General features: G+C 42.3%; 1 protein-coding gene and 1 long non-coding RNA gene across 2 annotated transcripts in view; one reads left to right on the plus strand and one right to left on the minus strand.

Moving 5' to 3' along the window:
- Positions 1 to 5,535, minus strand: part of LOC128842661 (uncharacterized) — a 121,246-nt gene extending 115,711 nt beyond the window's left edge. The window contains exon 1 of the long non-coding RNA XR_008446084.1: positions 5,475 to 5,535. This is a non-coding gene — a long non-coding RNA (uncharacterized LOC128842661). The remainder of the gene's footprint in view (positions 1 to 5,474) is intronic.
- A 1,677-nt stretch (positions 5,536 to 7,212) lies between these two features.
- On the plus strand, positions 7,213 to 10,385 carry POU3F4 (POU class 3 homeobox 4). The gene has a single exon (XM_054038761.1). It carries the CDS (start codon positions 7,214 to 7,216, stop codon positions 8,297 to 8,299), a length of 1,086 nt encoding a protein of 361 aa, XP_053894736.1. The 5' UTR covers position 7,213; the 3' UTR covers positions 8,300 to 10,385.
- Positions 10,386 to 12,825: the final 2,440 nt, after the last annotated feature.

Below are 12,825 nucleotides of genomic sequence, written 5' to 3' on the forward strand. Positions count from 1 at the left end.
TTTTCCCTTTCTAAGTGTATTCTAGAGAATTGTAGAGATGCACTTGGCCTAGATGTTATGTCCTATATACACATATATTCACCTCATATGTGCACACTCTGATCGATTAGCTGGATGAAGAGATAGTGAAAAGCAAGACTAGAGAGATCAATATGTCCATCTCTGCATCCCCTATGTATAGGAGTGTACTGTATATCTCAGCTCTATGATTCTCATTTTAAAGGGGAGAGCAATGAAATCTTGATTGGATTTAATCAGAGTTCAGTGGCAAATAAAAATCCAGAGGCTGTAACAGAAACTGGAAATCGGGAAAGAAAAGTCTTTCTCCAGTTGGCTGAAGTCTTGCTAGATTTGCATTTCAGAGCATCATCTTGCTCTATTAAAATCGCAAACAAGTTCTGTTTGCAGCAGCTCGGGGTTTTACTGGTGGCCTTTGTTGTTCAAGGAAAGAAAATTGCTCCTTTCATGAAGATTAGGTGGGTTAAACTCAAAGTCTGGACACTGCTGCCCTTGACAGGACCAGGATTAACTCGTTCGTGGCCGCAGGCTCGGCTCCATAGGAAATGCGGGCGCGTTACGCCGAGGGCTTCTCCCATTCAGAGCAGCGTTCGCGGGAGGCTGCTGCCCTTCCCCTCCCGGCTGCACAGAGCGGGGCAGCGCTTGGTCAGTGGGACTGGGGGAGCGGCGGCGGCCCTCGGGGCAGCGGGACGGAGAGGAGCCCTCCACGGAGGGGCGGCTCCACGTCCGGGAGGCAGCAGCAGCGTGCTGGGGAAACGGTGACACGCACCGGCCGCTCCTGCAGGCTGGGCTGGTGCAAGGAAGTGCAGCCGGTGCCTGGGTTGTGCTACCGCAGCTAGGCGCTGCAGGCACCAGGCGCAACCCATTGCAAGTCACCCTCCGCCCCTCCCCCCAACATTTACACTGCCCTTCGCCCAGTAGTTGCACCAGAAGCCTAGACGTTTCATCCTTCTTTTGCCCCCACGCACTGCTCGCCAGCTCGCCCCTTGTGGGGTTTGCAAAGGACCCGTTATACACCGGAATCCAACTAAGGAATGACCCCCAATTACCCGAACCCCCTTCCTATACAACAGGTTGTGAGTGCCTTGGAAACAGACAGCTCTGAATCTCTAGGAGTTCGCCGTGGACGTCCCTGCTACGTTCTTATTTGTCACTTGTCTGAAATCTTTGTTTTGGTTCTGCAGCCTCCTTTCTCTCCACCGATTCATTGCCATGTTTCTTGCCAAAGGCAGATTCATGCTAGTCCCTGCACATCCCAAACACGTGAACGTACAGCCACTAACACAAGCAACAAACAAGGCTGCTACAAAACATTCAGCTGCAAAGGAAATGTCTTAGATGACCAAGCAATGTCTCATCCCTCTACATTTTTTTTAAACACACATCGTGTGGATGCATTTTAGATAAAAATGCCTTTTAGATACTTAATATGGTTTGAACGTTCAATTCTCATTTCGGGATTGATTGCGCCAATGTACGTGTAACAGTGAATAAACTTCCTATTGGACCATAAACATTTCCTCTTCCAGAAAAAAAAAATCAACTGGACAATAAATATATATTATCCTCAGAATGATGAAGTACTTCCAAAGTGCAAGAGACACACAGGTCTCTGGATCATCAGTACCATTGAATCATGTGCACGCGGAGTGATAAAGCTGGAGAAATGAACAGCCAAAAAAAAAAAAATCAAACTGAAATTATTCGTCGAGCTAATAAACACCAATACAGGTATTTGTCATCCGAGGAAGAGAGCTATTTGTCTTCGATGTCCCATTAGTCAGCAGAGGTTAAATAGTGTACCATTTAGTGCATTTTCAGATCCAATCCATTTTGTTGCAAGCATTCCTGAACAGAAATCGGTATATAAAGGAATTGAATTGTAATTATTTTTAAAATATGCACAACGTGGCTTTTGATTTTGAGACTGAATTAGTTTCTGTTTCTTTAAGTGTATATGGTCATTATTGCCTACACATTTACACTGCTAAGAAAAGATCGAAATTGAGGACTTACATAGGTTTGGAAGGTGTGTTGAACACACGTTAAAAAAATCTCAGAATCTCAATTAACTATGAAATCATCACAGACAGACGCACACAGACATATATTCGAATGATCACAGTATCAGAAAAGTGAATACGGAAAGGGGAAGGGGACTGCAATTGTGTGCAGCTCCTTGTGACCTTAAAAAATTTCTACGCCATTCTTTACGTGACCTTAAAAACTGGTGTAGAGGTAAATAACCGATTTACAGACGTCTGAGAAACTGATCCGCCCACTTCAAAATACTGTGTACCGGAGCCTCACAAACATTTTAAGACTTCAGCCCGAAAAATCTGGGTCCTTTTTTTACCACCCATATTTCTGGATTAAGAACAACAAACCCGACGTTCAAATGCTCTGATTGTAATAAAAGGCAAGACAGGTTCTAGTGTCAACATTTGCATTCTAGAGAGATTCTCCAGAATATTTTCTATCTAAATGGCAAATTAACCAAATGTTAGCTACGATACCTGCTACAAATTAACCAAAGCCAAAAATCACAGTGACCTTCACAAGACGTGATGGTGCACAAATGAACACGTTTTCTTTTTGCCGGCAAGTACATTTCTCAGACATTAACAATGGACCAGTGAAAATAACAGGTGACTCGAGCAGAGCGGCGAGGAGTCGCATGAAACCTATTTGGAGAATGCAGCGGTTAGAATACAAATGTTATTTACCTTGTGGTTTTCTCTGCCAGTGACTTGCTTTATTGTCCCTCCCCATCCTCTGTCCATAATGCAGAACCAACCCCCACCACAACAATGCTCCGTCAGTGCTGGGGCTATTACTGAAGGGCTCGTGTTCCTAGAGATTTGGGGGGGTTGCGTTAAAACTTACATTAGGAATATTTTAATTTGCAGTGTCTGTCCTTCGCCTGGCAGTGGTGCTGAGATCGCACTATGCGGTGTCTCCCTCGCAGCACAGCATTTACTCACGTTCGAGAACAGCCAACAGAGACCCAAAAAGGGAATTAATTGGGCTTGTGTCGGTATTGGCTAATTTCTGGTAATACTCTGTAAATTCTCCTTTTCCTCCTTACCTTCCCCCATGCAGGCAGGGTTTTTAGAAGGCTAACTCGGGAGGTACAGTAGCCTGTTTTCAGCTATCCATCTGGTGAGCGGGGGTTCAGTGTACACAATTAAAAAACTTCACTCCTGATGTAAGAAACAGTTAACTTGTCCCTCCCATACCCCAGGCCCCGTTATGACTGATTCTGTTTTGAAATGTAAACTTGTTCCCACCAAGTCCAATCTAACTCGAACTGTCTCTAAAGTGAACTTGTGTTGAAGGTGAAGTTTTCAATGTAGGGGTCACGACACTGAGCCAGAGCTTACCGCCTGGAGCTTCATGCTGTATTAAACACAATCAAAACGAACCCCCTTCTAGACCACTTTTCCCCCTGCAGATGAATAATGGCAACATCTCTAAAATAGAATCAAATCTTGCCAGGATAATAAACCCAGTCTCAGTACTCCTTGGATAGCTCCTGTCAGCGAATTATACTATATACATGTGTCTATAGACATAGCTATAACAATACACACACACACGCATTGTTTTACAGTAACCGCTTCTTAAAGGGAAACCTGTGTTTCCTGGCTTTGGCGAGCCATTCCTCTCCTCTAACAGAGGCGCCCACGACAAGCTTTATTACAAGTGCCCACAAGAACAAGGAGTTGCAAATCCACTCGCCCTGCAGACTTTGATTTAACGCTTTGTTGGCTGGTACCGCCGTCAGCCCAATAACCACCAGAAAGAAAGTTTGAGCCATGTACTGAGGTGACCTGAGAAACTCAACGGTCCTGCCTTTTACTTTGGAAAGTGTGTGGACTCGACACAATTACAGCTCCTCTACTTCAATGGTGGTTTCTCTCTATAGCGACTTCTAGCTTCCCCAAAACGGCAGGCTCCTTGAGCTATTGTTATTCATGGCAGAGATTTAGCAGAAAAAAAATATTAAATCTAGTTATTTGTTGGGTAAACATGGATCTTTCGAGTGAAAAGGCATCTCTAGCCAAACAGCTGAAGAGCAGAGTCCAGACCCAGAAACTTTTAGTACTTTAATGGGTCTCAGTCTATGAAAAATAAGTTACAAATTCTTGCAACAGTAGCTTTGCATGTACTTATTTTTCTCCCATGTCCAGACGGGGTCGTCTATTGAATAAGGCTCTTTTATTCTGCATGGGACAGGGGATTTGTGGCCATGGTCCCCCTTTTATTCCTCTCTCTATGGAAACCCAGATCATGGGGAGAAATATGCGAGGCTGAATAAAGAAAAGCAGCAGAAAGGACCGCTTGAGAGCGGCATCTGTTACACTTGGGAAGTTAGACTGACAGGAAAGAGCTAAAGAAACCCTCTCCAGCAGATTAGTTAGAACAGCAAGAAGATTTAACTATATGCAGATAAAAAGACTTTAAAATAAAGCATATTCTCCTATAGGCGAGATCGGAGTCTACCAGGAGCTCACCGTTATGGCGCTGGGTTCTGGCTTGGTTACATTTTTAAAAAAATATTAAAATCTGATATTCAGGGTTTTATTTCCCCGTTAAAGGCTCGACTTTAATTAAACGGCTCATCTGAACATTCATTTTCAAGAGCAGAAGGACTGGAAAAAAATATTTTAGAATCTAGAGTGCAAATTAATTTTAAATAATTTAGTTACATTTATAACATAGTATTAGTTCTCTCCCACTACCACCACCAGGCATCAGGCACCGGTAATATTTATGTTAAAAGTCTTGTGTAGTCTATTTTCATATCTTTCCATACATATGATCAACCGCAGTCTGAATGGCTGGAGTCTGACTAGGAATTTTGCCGTCAGAAATGTCGCTTTGAAATGGGCAAAGGGGCTATCGTTCTCTTTTGCAGAGACATTTTTCATCTTCTGACCTCTCAACTGACCCTTCACAACACGCTTTCCAACGATTTTCCAAGCGAGCCGCCTCCCCTGCACCTGAAAAGTTTCCCGAAGTTCGATTTTAGAGGCAGTCACCAACTGCACCGCAACTCTCAAAGGGGGCAGGGACCCCACTTCGCTGCAAAAGTGGCCTCAAAATAAACAAATAGATACAATACAATAAACATCTAGGTTAAAAGCGGCGAAAACCCTGAAAACGGAGCACCATCAATACAAGAATGGCATTGCCCTTTATGTAAAAGCACATTCCTAATTCGGTAGAAAACACAGAGGAAATGAGCATCTTTCTCCATAACTTATTTTTTAGAAATATCGAATCTATTTCAAACAATTTACCACATGCATCTTTTTAATAATTACATTCAATTTTACAAATATCAGATGTGCTGGTTTAGGCTTCGATGAGAAATTATTATTAATTATTATTATTATGAAGAAGAAGAAACTGATGTTGCTTAGCTATGAAGGAATCAGAGGAAAGCTCACCTTGTTTATATATAAAGAGAGAGATTCATTTTCTTGAATTTTCTCCAGATCTGTCTTCTCAGAGAAACTAATGCCTTAATGACTTTCTGGTAGCTGCAAGCCTTCTTTTATTTCTGCTAAATATATGAAAATGTATGCAAATTTAAATCAAGCTTAACCTAGGAGCTCTTGCAATATATTTAATGGAATTTCAAACCAATAAGGGAACTCTGATGCAGTCTTCTGTAAGTGCAAATATAATTACGCAGCTAGGTTACCTCCAAAATTATGCAAGGAAAGGTCATTTTTTAACTTCAGAGATTTTCTAAGGTATTAGGTGTTTAATTTTCTCTGCTTGAGCACTACAAGAAATCTGAAATACCCAGATTTGTCTAACTCTACTCCTTAGCAGAACATTTGAAAGAGGAAGCATGAAACACAATGTTTTCCCCCCACCCTAACTTACAGATGATTTGAAATTGAACTTGAGAGAAAATTTAACATTTCCCATTCTCTCTCACACTCTTATTGTTTTGCCTGGTCACCAAAATATATTTCCCTTTTCTTGCACAGAGCAACATAAAATTCATATACCTAGGATAGTGTTTAGTGAAGATACACCTCATTAATTTCTTTTTCTATTTCAAACTTTGATGGAGAAGAGAAATCATTATAATTTATTTAAACAAATATTGGAAAGCACCTTTTCATTTCCTAAATGGGCAAAACGTATCCCAGTGAACTAAATTATCCGGAAAGAGGAAATATATTGTACATATTTTGGAGCCTTGCAGAAGTGTGTCGTCCTAGAAGGAGTGCTTAGTGGCTGTGGGATTTAGAAGTTGTCGAACTGCTGATCTGAAATGACATGTAATAGGCATAAAAGCAAGGACCCCAATTGACCAGACGATCGGGGAGGTAAATTTGAGAATAACAATGATATTACTAGCTTGTAAGATTTGTATTTAAATCAGGGAAGAGTTTGACTGTTGGTTAACAAACAACAAAATAAAAAAAATAATTTGTAATAAAGCTCTGCCCTCTAGAAAATATTCCCTTTAACTCGTTTTTAAATCCTATTTTAGGGCGGGGTATATTCATTAATTTTCCTGACTATAGGATATGTACCTTAAATGTAAAGATTGAGACGTGGTGGCTTTTAGGTGTCTGAGGGGGGTTGTTTGGGTGTTTTGTTTGTGTGTGGGGTGTTTTTGTGTATATAAATCTATAGTTTATCATCTCACAATTACCTTCATGTTGCATTTACAATGCTGGACGGATTGGGGAGTCCGTATGAACTGTGCTAAGGATAGATTGTCAGTCTTCGGTGCCGGCATTTAACCTCTGGTTTTTGCTGTACCTGGAATTAATCACTACAAATTTAAACCATGCTCTGTCATCCCCCCACCCCTCCCCTAAGATCTTAAAAACAAATCTTGGCATGCAGTGAAGAAAGAGTTAAACAAATGAACCGTGGACAGCTAGCTAGCAGCAACCAATGGAGCCTAAAGATTGATTCACTTCCTGCTTCAGACTCACTTTAACTCCTGGGTTTCGCAAACCTAATTTGGACAGCGCGACCTGCCTCTTCACCCCTCATTGGCGCAGCCAAAGCTTCCCGACAGATGAAATGCTGTCATTGGCCAGCAGCGCTGCCAATAACTCTGTGGTTGCTGATTTGGCTCCCTTGCCTGGTAGATGTCAAAGGCTGAAGCTGCTCCCTTTGCCACATTATAACTAGTAGGGGATCTACACCAACCATGGCCACAGCTGCCTCTAATCCCTACAGCATTCTCAGTTCCAGCTCCTTAGTCCATGCAGACTCTGCGGGCATGCAGCAAGGGAGTCCTTTCAGAAACCCTCAAAAACTTCTCCAAAGTGACTACTTACAGGGAGTTCCTAGCAATGGGCATCCGCTCGGACACCACTGGGTGACCAGCCTCAGTGATGGGACTCCGTGGTCCTCCACGCTAGCGACGAGCCCCCTCGACCAGCAAGACGTGAAGCCAGGAAGAGAAGATCTCCAGCTTGGCGCAATCATCCATCACAGGTCGCCTCATGTGTCTCACCACTCGCCCCATACAAATCATCCCAACGCATGGGGAGCCAGTCCAGCTCATAACTCATCGATAACCTCCAGTGGACAGCCTATTAATGTCTACTCGCAACCTGGCTTCACAGTCAGTGGCATGTTGGACCATGGGGGTCTAACACCACCTCCTGCCTCAGCCACTACCCAAAGCTTGCACCCAGTGCTGAGGGACACCGCAGATCATGGAGATATAGGCTCCCATCACTGTCAGGATCACTCTGACGAGGAGACGCCGACATCAGATGAGTTGGAACAGTTTGCAAAGCAGTTCAAACAAAGGAGAATCAAGTTGGGATTCACTCAAGCAGACGTTGGCTTAGCACTAGGGACTCTCTATGGCAATGTTTTCTCCCAGACTACTATCTGCAGGTTTGAGGCTCTGCAGCTCAGCTTTAAGAACATGTGCAAACTGAAACCGCTGCTAAACAAGTGGCTAGAAGAGGCAGATTCATCTACCGGCAGCCCGACTAGTATTGATAAAATAGCAGCCCAAGGCAGGAAAAGAAAGAAGAGAACCTCGATAGAGGTGAGTGTCAAAGGGGTTTTGGAAACTCATTTTCTTAAATGTCCCAAACCTGCAGCCCAAGAGATCTCCTCCTTGGCAGACAGCCTGCAGTTGGAGAAAGAAGTGGTGCGTGTCTGGTTTTGTAACAGAAGACAAAAAGAGAAAAGAATGACTCCACCAGGGGATCAGCAGCAGCACGAGGTTTATTCTCATAACGTGAAAACAGACACATCCTGCCATGATCTTTGACTATAGGGCTCGGCTCGCAGACAGGACTGGGAACAGCGCGGATTTTCTAAGAGGGTTTTAACTTATGCTTAAAGAGGAAACAAAAACAAATACTCGAAGACTTAGAGCACGGGGCTTCCTGCTCTTCCTCCTGGGCAATATTTTCTCTCAAACCTTTTCGCTGATCAGTACATATTGTTTACTATCAAACAAGGTTTGTTTTCGGTCTCCACTAGGAAGAAAAGAAAAAAAAAGACAGATGTGTGCCTATGAATAACCTTCCAGCGCCTTGGTTATATCAGCTGTATTTCAGGTGAATCTGTTTTACAATAGACTAGTTTTGCATTTTTAAAGACTTATATAGCGTTTTTAAATGTCTGAGGTGTTTTACTACAAACTGTACACAATATTTGTGGCATAATTTGTACCGAATTGATCAGTCATCATTCCCCCCCCCCCTCCATGTATTGGGCATATCACTGTTACTGTAGTGGGGAGAAGGGGTACTTCCCTTCGCTTCCCTTCATTCCCCCAAATTCCATACTAGAGGAGTGGGGTCCCCCTTCTGCACCCCAAAGGCAGGAAGTTGTGCCTCCTTTGACTGTAACACAGCTGACTGCCGCTTGCACGTTGTGAAGAATAACAGACTGATTTTGTTGCAGCTTTTCCTTCTTTTCAAATAACTTCCTAAAACCACGACATGGTTCAGATTGAAATTCCGAAATAAATCCCCCGACTCCCTGTTCCCTCCTCCACGGAGGAAAAAAAAGAGACCTGAAATTAAGCATTGCAACTAAAATAAAGGATTTGTCCCTTCTTTTCTTTCTGAAAACGTGTTGGGCTTCTGATCAGCGGCAGACTGCGAAGGTCTGTAGTAAAACACCTTAATAATTCTGCGCTTTGGCTTCAGAAATCAGTTTCTCTGTATTTTTGTTTCAATATTAAAGAGGGATTCTGAGGTATCTCAATGAATTTCGGGGAAATGCCCGCCTTTGTTTCATGCTGAGCTTATTTTCGTCTCACAGGGAAATGCTAGATTTGTTGAAAAGCTTTTTATTAAACATATAAACAAAAAAGGCAAGTGAATACAAATGCTAAAAAAGTGTAACCATTTTTTTTCTGGCATATGAAGGAGCGGTGCTGTATTCTTCCCTTCTTCCCAGCCTTCAGTAGAGATGTATTCTGTGTGTGTACACAGATATGTAGTATGTATGTGTGTAAATATGTATATACATACTATATATGTGTGAGTGTATACAGACGAGTGTGTATATATCCAGCTACACACACACACACACACACACGGACAATCACACATTCTAAACCCACACAATACACAAATATTGATCCAAACACACTGTAAAATGACTGTCTCCATAGAGGCGGGATACTCCCGCCTGGTTGTGTGCGTGTGTGTATAATATTGTGTTATTTATACACTCGCACACACAGCTCGCTATCTGGAGACCCACACACAAAACCATACAACTTAAAGGCAAGCCAGCCCTGCCTCCCGCAGTTTTTGGCTGAGCTCTGGGAGGGGAGACATACTGGTAGCTAGGACGGAAGGCCCATGTTGACCCTGCTGCCGCTTTGCATCCCTGAAGCTGCAGATATATTGGCAAATTGCATTACCTCGCTCCCCGGATCCTCCCCCCCCCCTCCCCAACATTAAGATTTTCATTTTGACATTTATATTTTTCAAGTATTTTTCAGTAAGCGCTAAAATGTCGACACTGAGGACCTGACTATTTCTGCCAACTTTATACCTGTACAGTTTTGTATATTAAACGTTTTTTGGAAGTTATTAATTTAAAGACAGATCATTTAGTTTATTCATTTAGTAACTGATGTATAATAAACGCTATTTTCATTAAAGGTTGCTTTTTTCAACTATTTTATTCAAAATTGCCTATTGCCGTTGCCAACGATTATTTATTTTCAATAAATTCCACGTTATGTTTAAAAAAAATGGTTTCCAAAAGCCGAAATGGGTGTAAAAAAATTAAAAATACACGATTCGCTGTAATGTTTGATCGTCGACCAGTTTTAGTCCAGGGGTTTATATTGACGCAATATTTTATTGTTGTAAAAGGAAAAAAAAGGTTTAAATAAACATTTTTACAAAAAAAATGTTGCGTTATTTGCGTGGTGTATAAACTGGGACATTTAAAACAAACCTCAGCTCCGGCCTTTGGCTGATTTTAGACCCTATTTATTATGATCATTTAATCTTCTATTTGGGGTTTAATAGCGATCCCGGTATTTCAGGATCCCCAAAGCTTCTGAGAGGAGATTCACTGAAAAGCCGAGGGGTTTTGTTTTGTTTTGTTTGGGTTTGAACTCTCCCCGCCCCGGGCAATAGGCACAAATCTACTAGCAACTCCTTGAACCCAGCTCAGCGGGTTTCTCGTCACCTCTTGTCTCCGTTCGGAACGGTCTGGTCCGTCCTTTCGCAGTGTTCTCCAGCCGGAGAAGCGCTTGGCTCTCCGGAGGGCCGCTGCCTAGCTGGGGTTGTGTGTAGTTGATGGTGCAATATGGAGGCATTGCCTGCTCCTCCTGCAGCCCAGCTGGGCTAGGGTTTCGAGACAGCGCGTTTCTGGGGGAAATGCTGGAATGGCTGTTTGGTTTTTTTCCTCGCCCTAAGGAAGATTTATAGGTAGCGATAGGGATTTAACTGACACCGATGGAAAAATATGGAACTTGATTGTGGGGTGTGTGTATTATACATATGTGTATACCCACTCCACATGGGGACACATTACGAATTACACTTGAGGGCTGTTCGTATTTTTGAAAGTATGGGATCTTATTCTGTAGCTGTGAAGTAGTGACGGTTGTTGGAAAGACGAAGAGAATATAATCATTTTAAAAAGGTAACTTTTCCTAGGAACAGTAGACCTACCTTTTTCTGATCGTCTAATATGTTGCAGTTGTATCCTACATTAATACTCTCTCTAGACATAGCTAAATACAAATGTTTTATATAGATAGACACTGTACATAAGATGTATGTACACACCATACCGATCCAGTGTATGTACAAAATATATACACCCTAGTGGAGAGGCTGATCCTTCTTTAGGTTTACAGTAAATACCATTGTATCACTTGGTTGCTGGCAAAGTAGGGGCCAATTGTGTGAGTGTACGTTCTTTCTTAAATTTATTTAATCCAGACTTCAATATAGTGAACAGATTAAAAAAAAATTCATAAAAGCAAACTGATACAAGTAGGATGATGAATCTATCTCCCCCCTCCCCCCGGAACAGCAGGAAATAACATGAATGAAGTTTCTTTTGTTACATATTTCTTGCCACACAGCCCCATGTTCTCACCCTCCCCATTTCCCCTAGAAGCCAAGTGAAAGAGATGCCTGGGACTGAATCTTAGTTGCACTGATGCCTCTGCGGATGGCCCTTGCCAGGGAGGCAGCTTTGGATTCAGATTACTTCAGGTTCATATTACTGGGGCTCTGTCCCATGTGAACAAGAAATGGAGTATTGAAAAAGAACAATACTAGTTAATCATATCTAATGGGGTGAAACTGAAAAGCTACATCCTCAACACCTGATCAGAGCCATAGGAGCAAAATAAGTCTTGGGTGAGAGTAAGGGAGGTAGGAATGGCTAGACAATGGCAAACAAAGCCTGGCTGAATTGCTAATACAATTCTAGATATAGTCTCTCAACCTAAGCTGGAAGAAAAAATACAACAGTCCTATATATAGTTTAAGGGGAGAAGTGGAGGGGAAAGAGAGAAATACCTCCTTTGACAAGCTGCACCAAGCCTTTAGAGAGAGAGAGAGAGAGAGAGAGTAGCACCAACGCTAGGAGGGAGCTGTGTTTGTCTTTAATAAACCAATCACTGTTCCCTGGAAAGTATTTAGCATTCATAGATTTCCATTTGTCCACATCTCAGGCTGCTGCTGCTACCCTGACTCCACTCAGGCTACAAACAGAAAATCCTGAATTTATTAAAAAGAGGGGTTTGGAGTGTAGACAATGTGCAATTATTTTTTCTTTCCAATCGTAGGAATACATTTTTGAAAACAGTTCAATCTTTTAACTACTGACCCTGCACTAGAGATCACAGTTTTGGGGCCTGATCCTGTTCCCACTGAAGTCAATGACAAACCTCCTATTGCTTTCAAAGTGGTCTGCATTCATTAGGCCAAAGTCCCATATGAGAAGACAATGGTCATGTTGCTGAGTAATGACTGTAAGATCAGTAAGGCCCTTGATCGAATCATAGGCCTCCTGCAAACACTAACCTGTATGAGTAACCTATATGAGTATTCCTATTGGCTTAAATCTGGCTACTCAGAAAAGCACTCATGTTGACTGAGTGTTTCAGAACTGTGGACCATAGTTTTTAACTATTTAAAAAGGACTGAAAACCAGAACATAAACAATTACAAAGTCATTACATTTCTCATATCCTACCCCCCTCCCCTCCCCTCCCCCCCAATACAAGAAAAGATGGAAAATATCCAAAGTAGCCTGTGTACTAAATTAGTCACAACTGGACACACACTGAAATATTTT

This window comes from Malaclemys terrapin, chromosome 9 (genome assembly GCF_027887155.1).
Source record: "Malaclemys terrapin pileata isolate rMalTer1 chromosome 9, rMalTer1.hap1, whole genome shotgun sequence".
In the NCBI taxonomy this organism is placed as follows: Eukaryota; Metazoa; Chordata; order Testudines; family Emydidae; genus Malaclemys; species Malaclemys terrapin.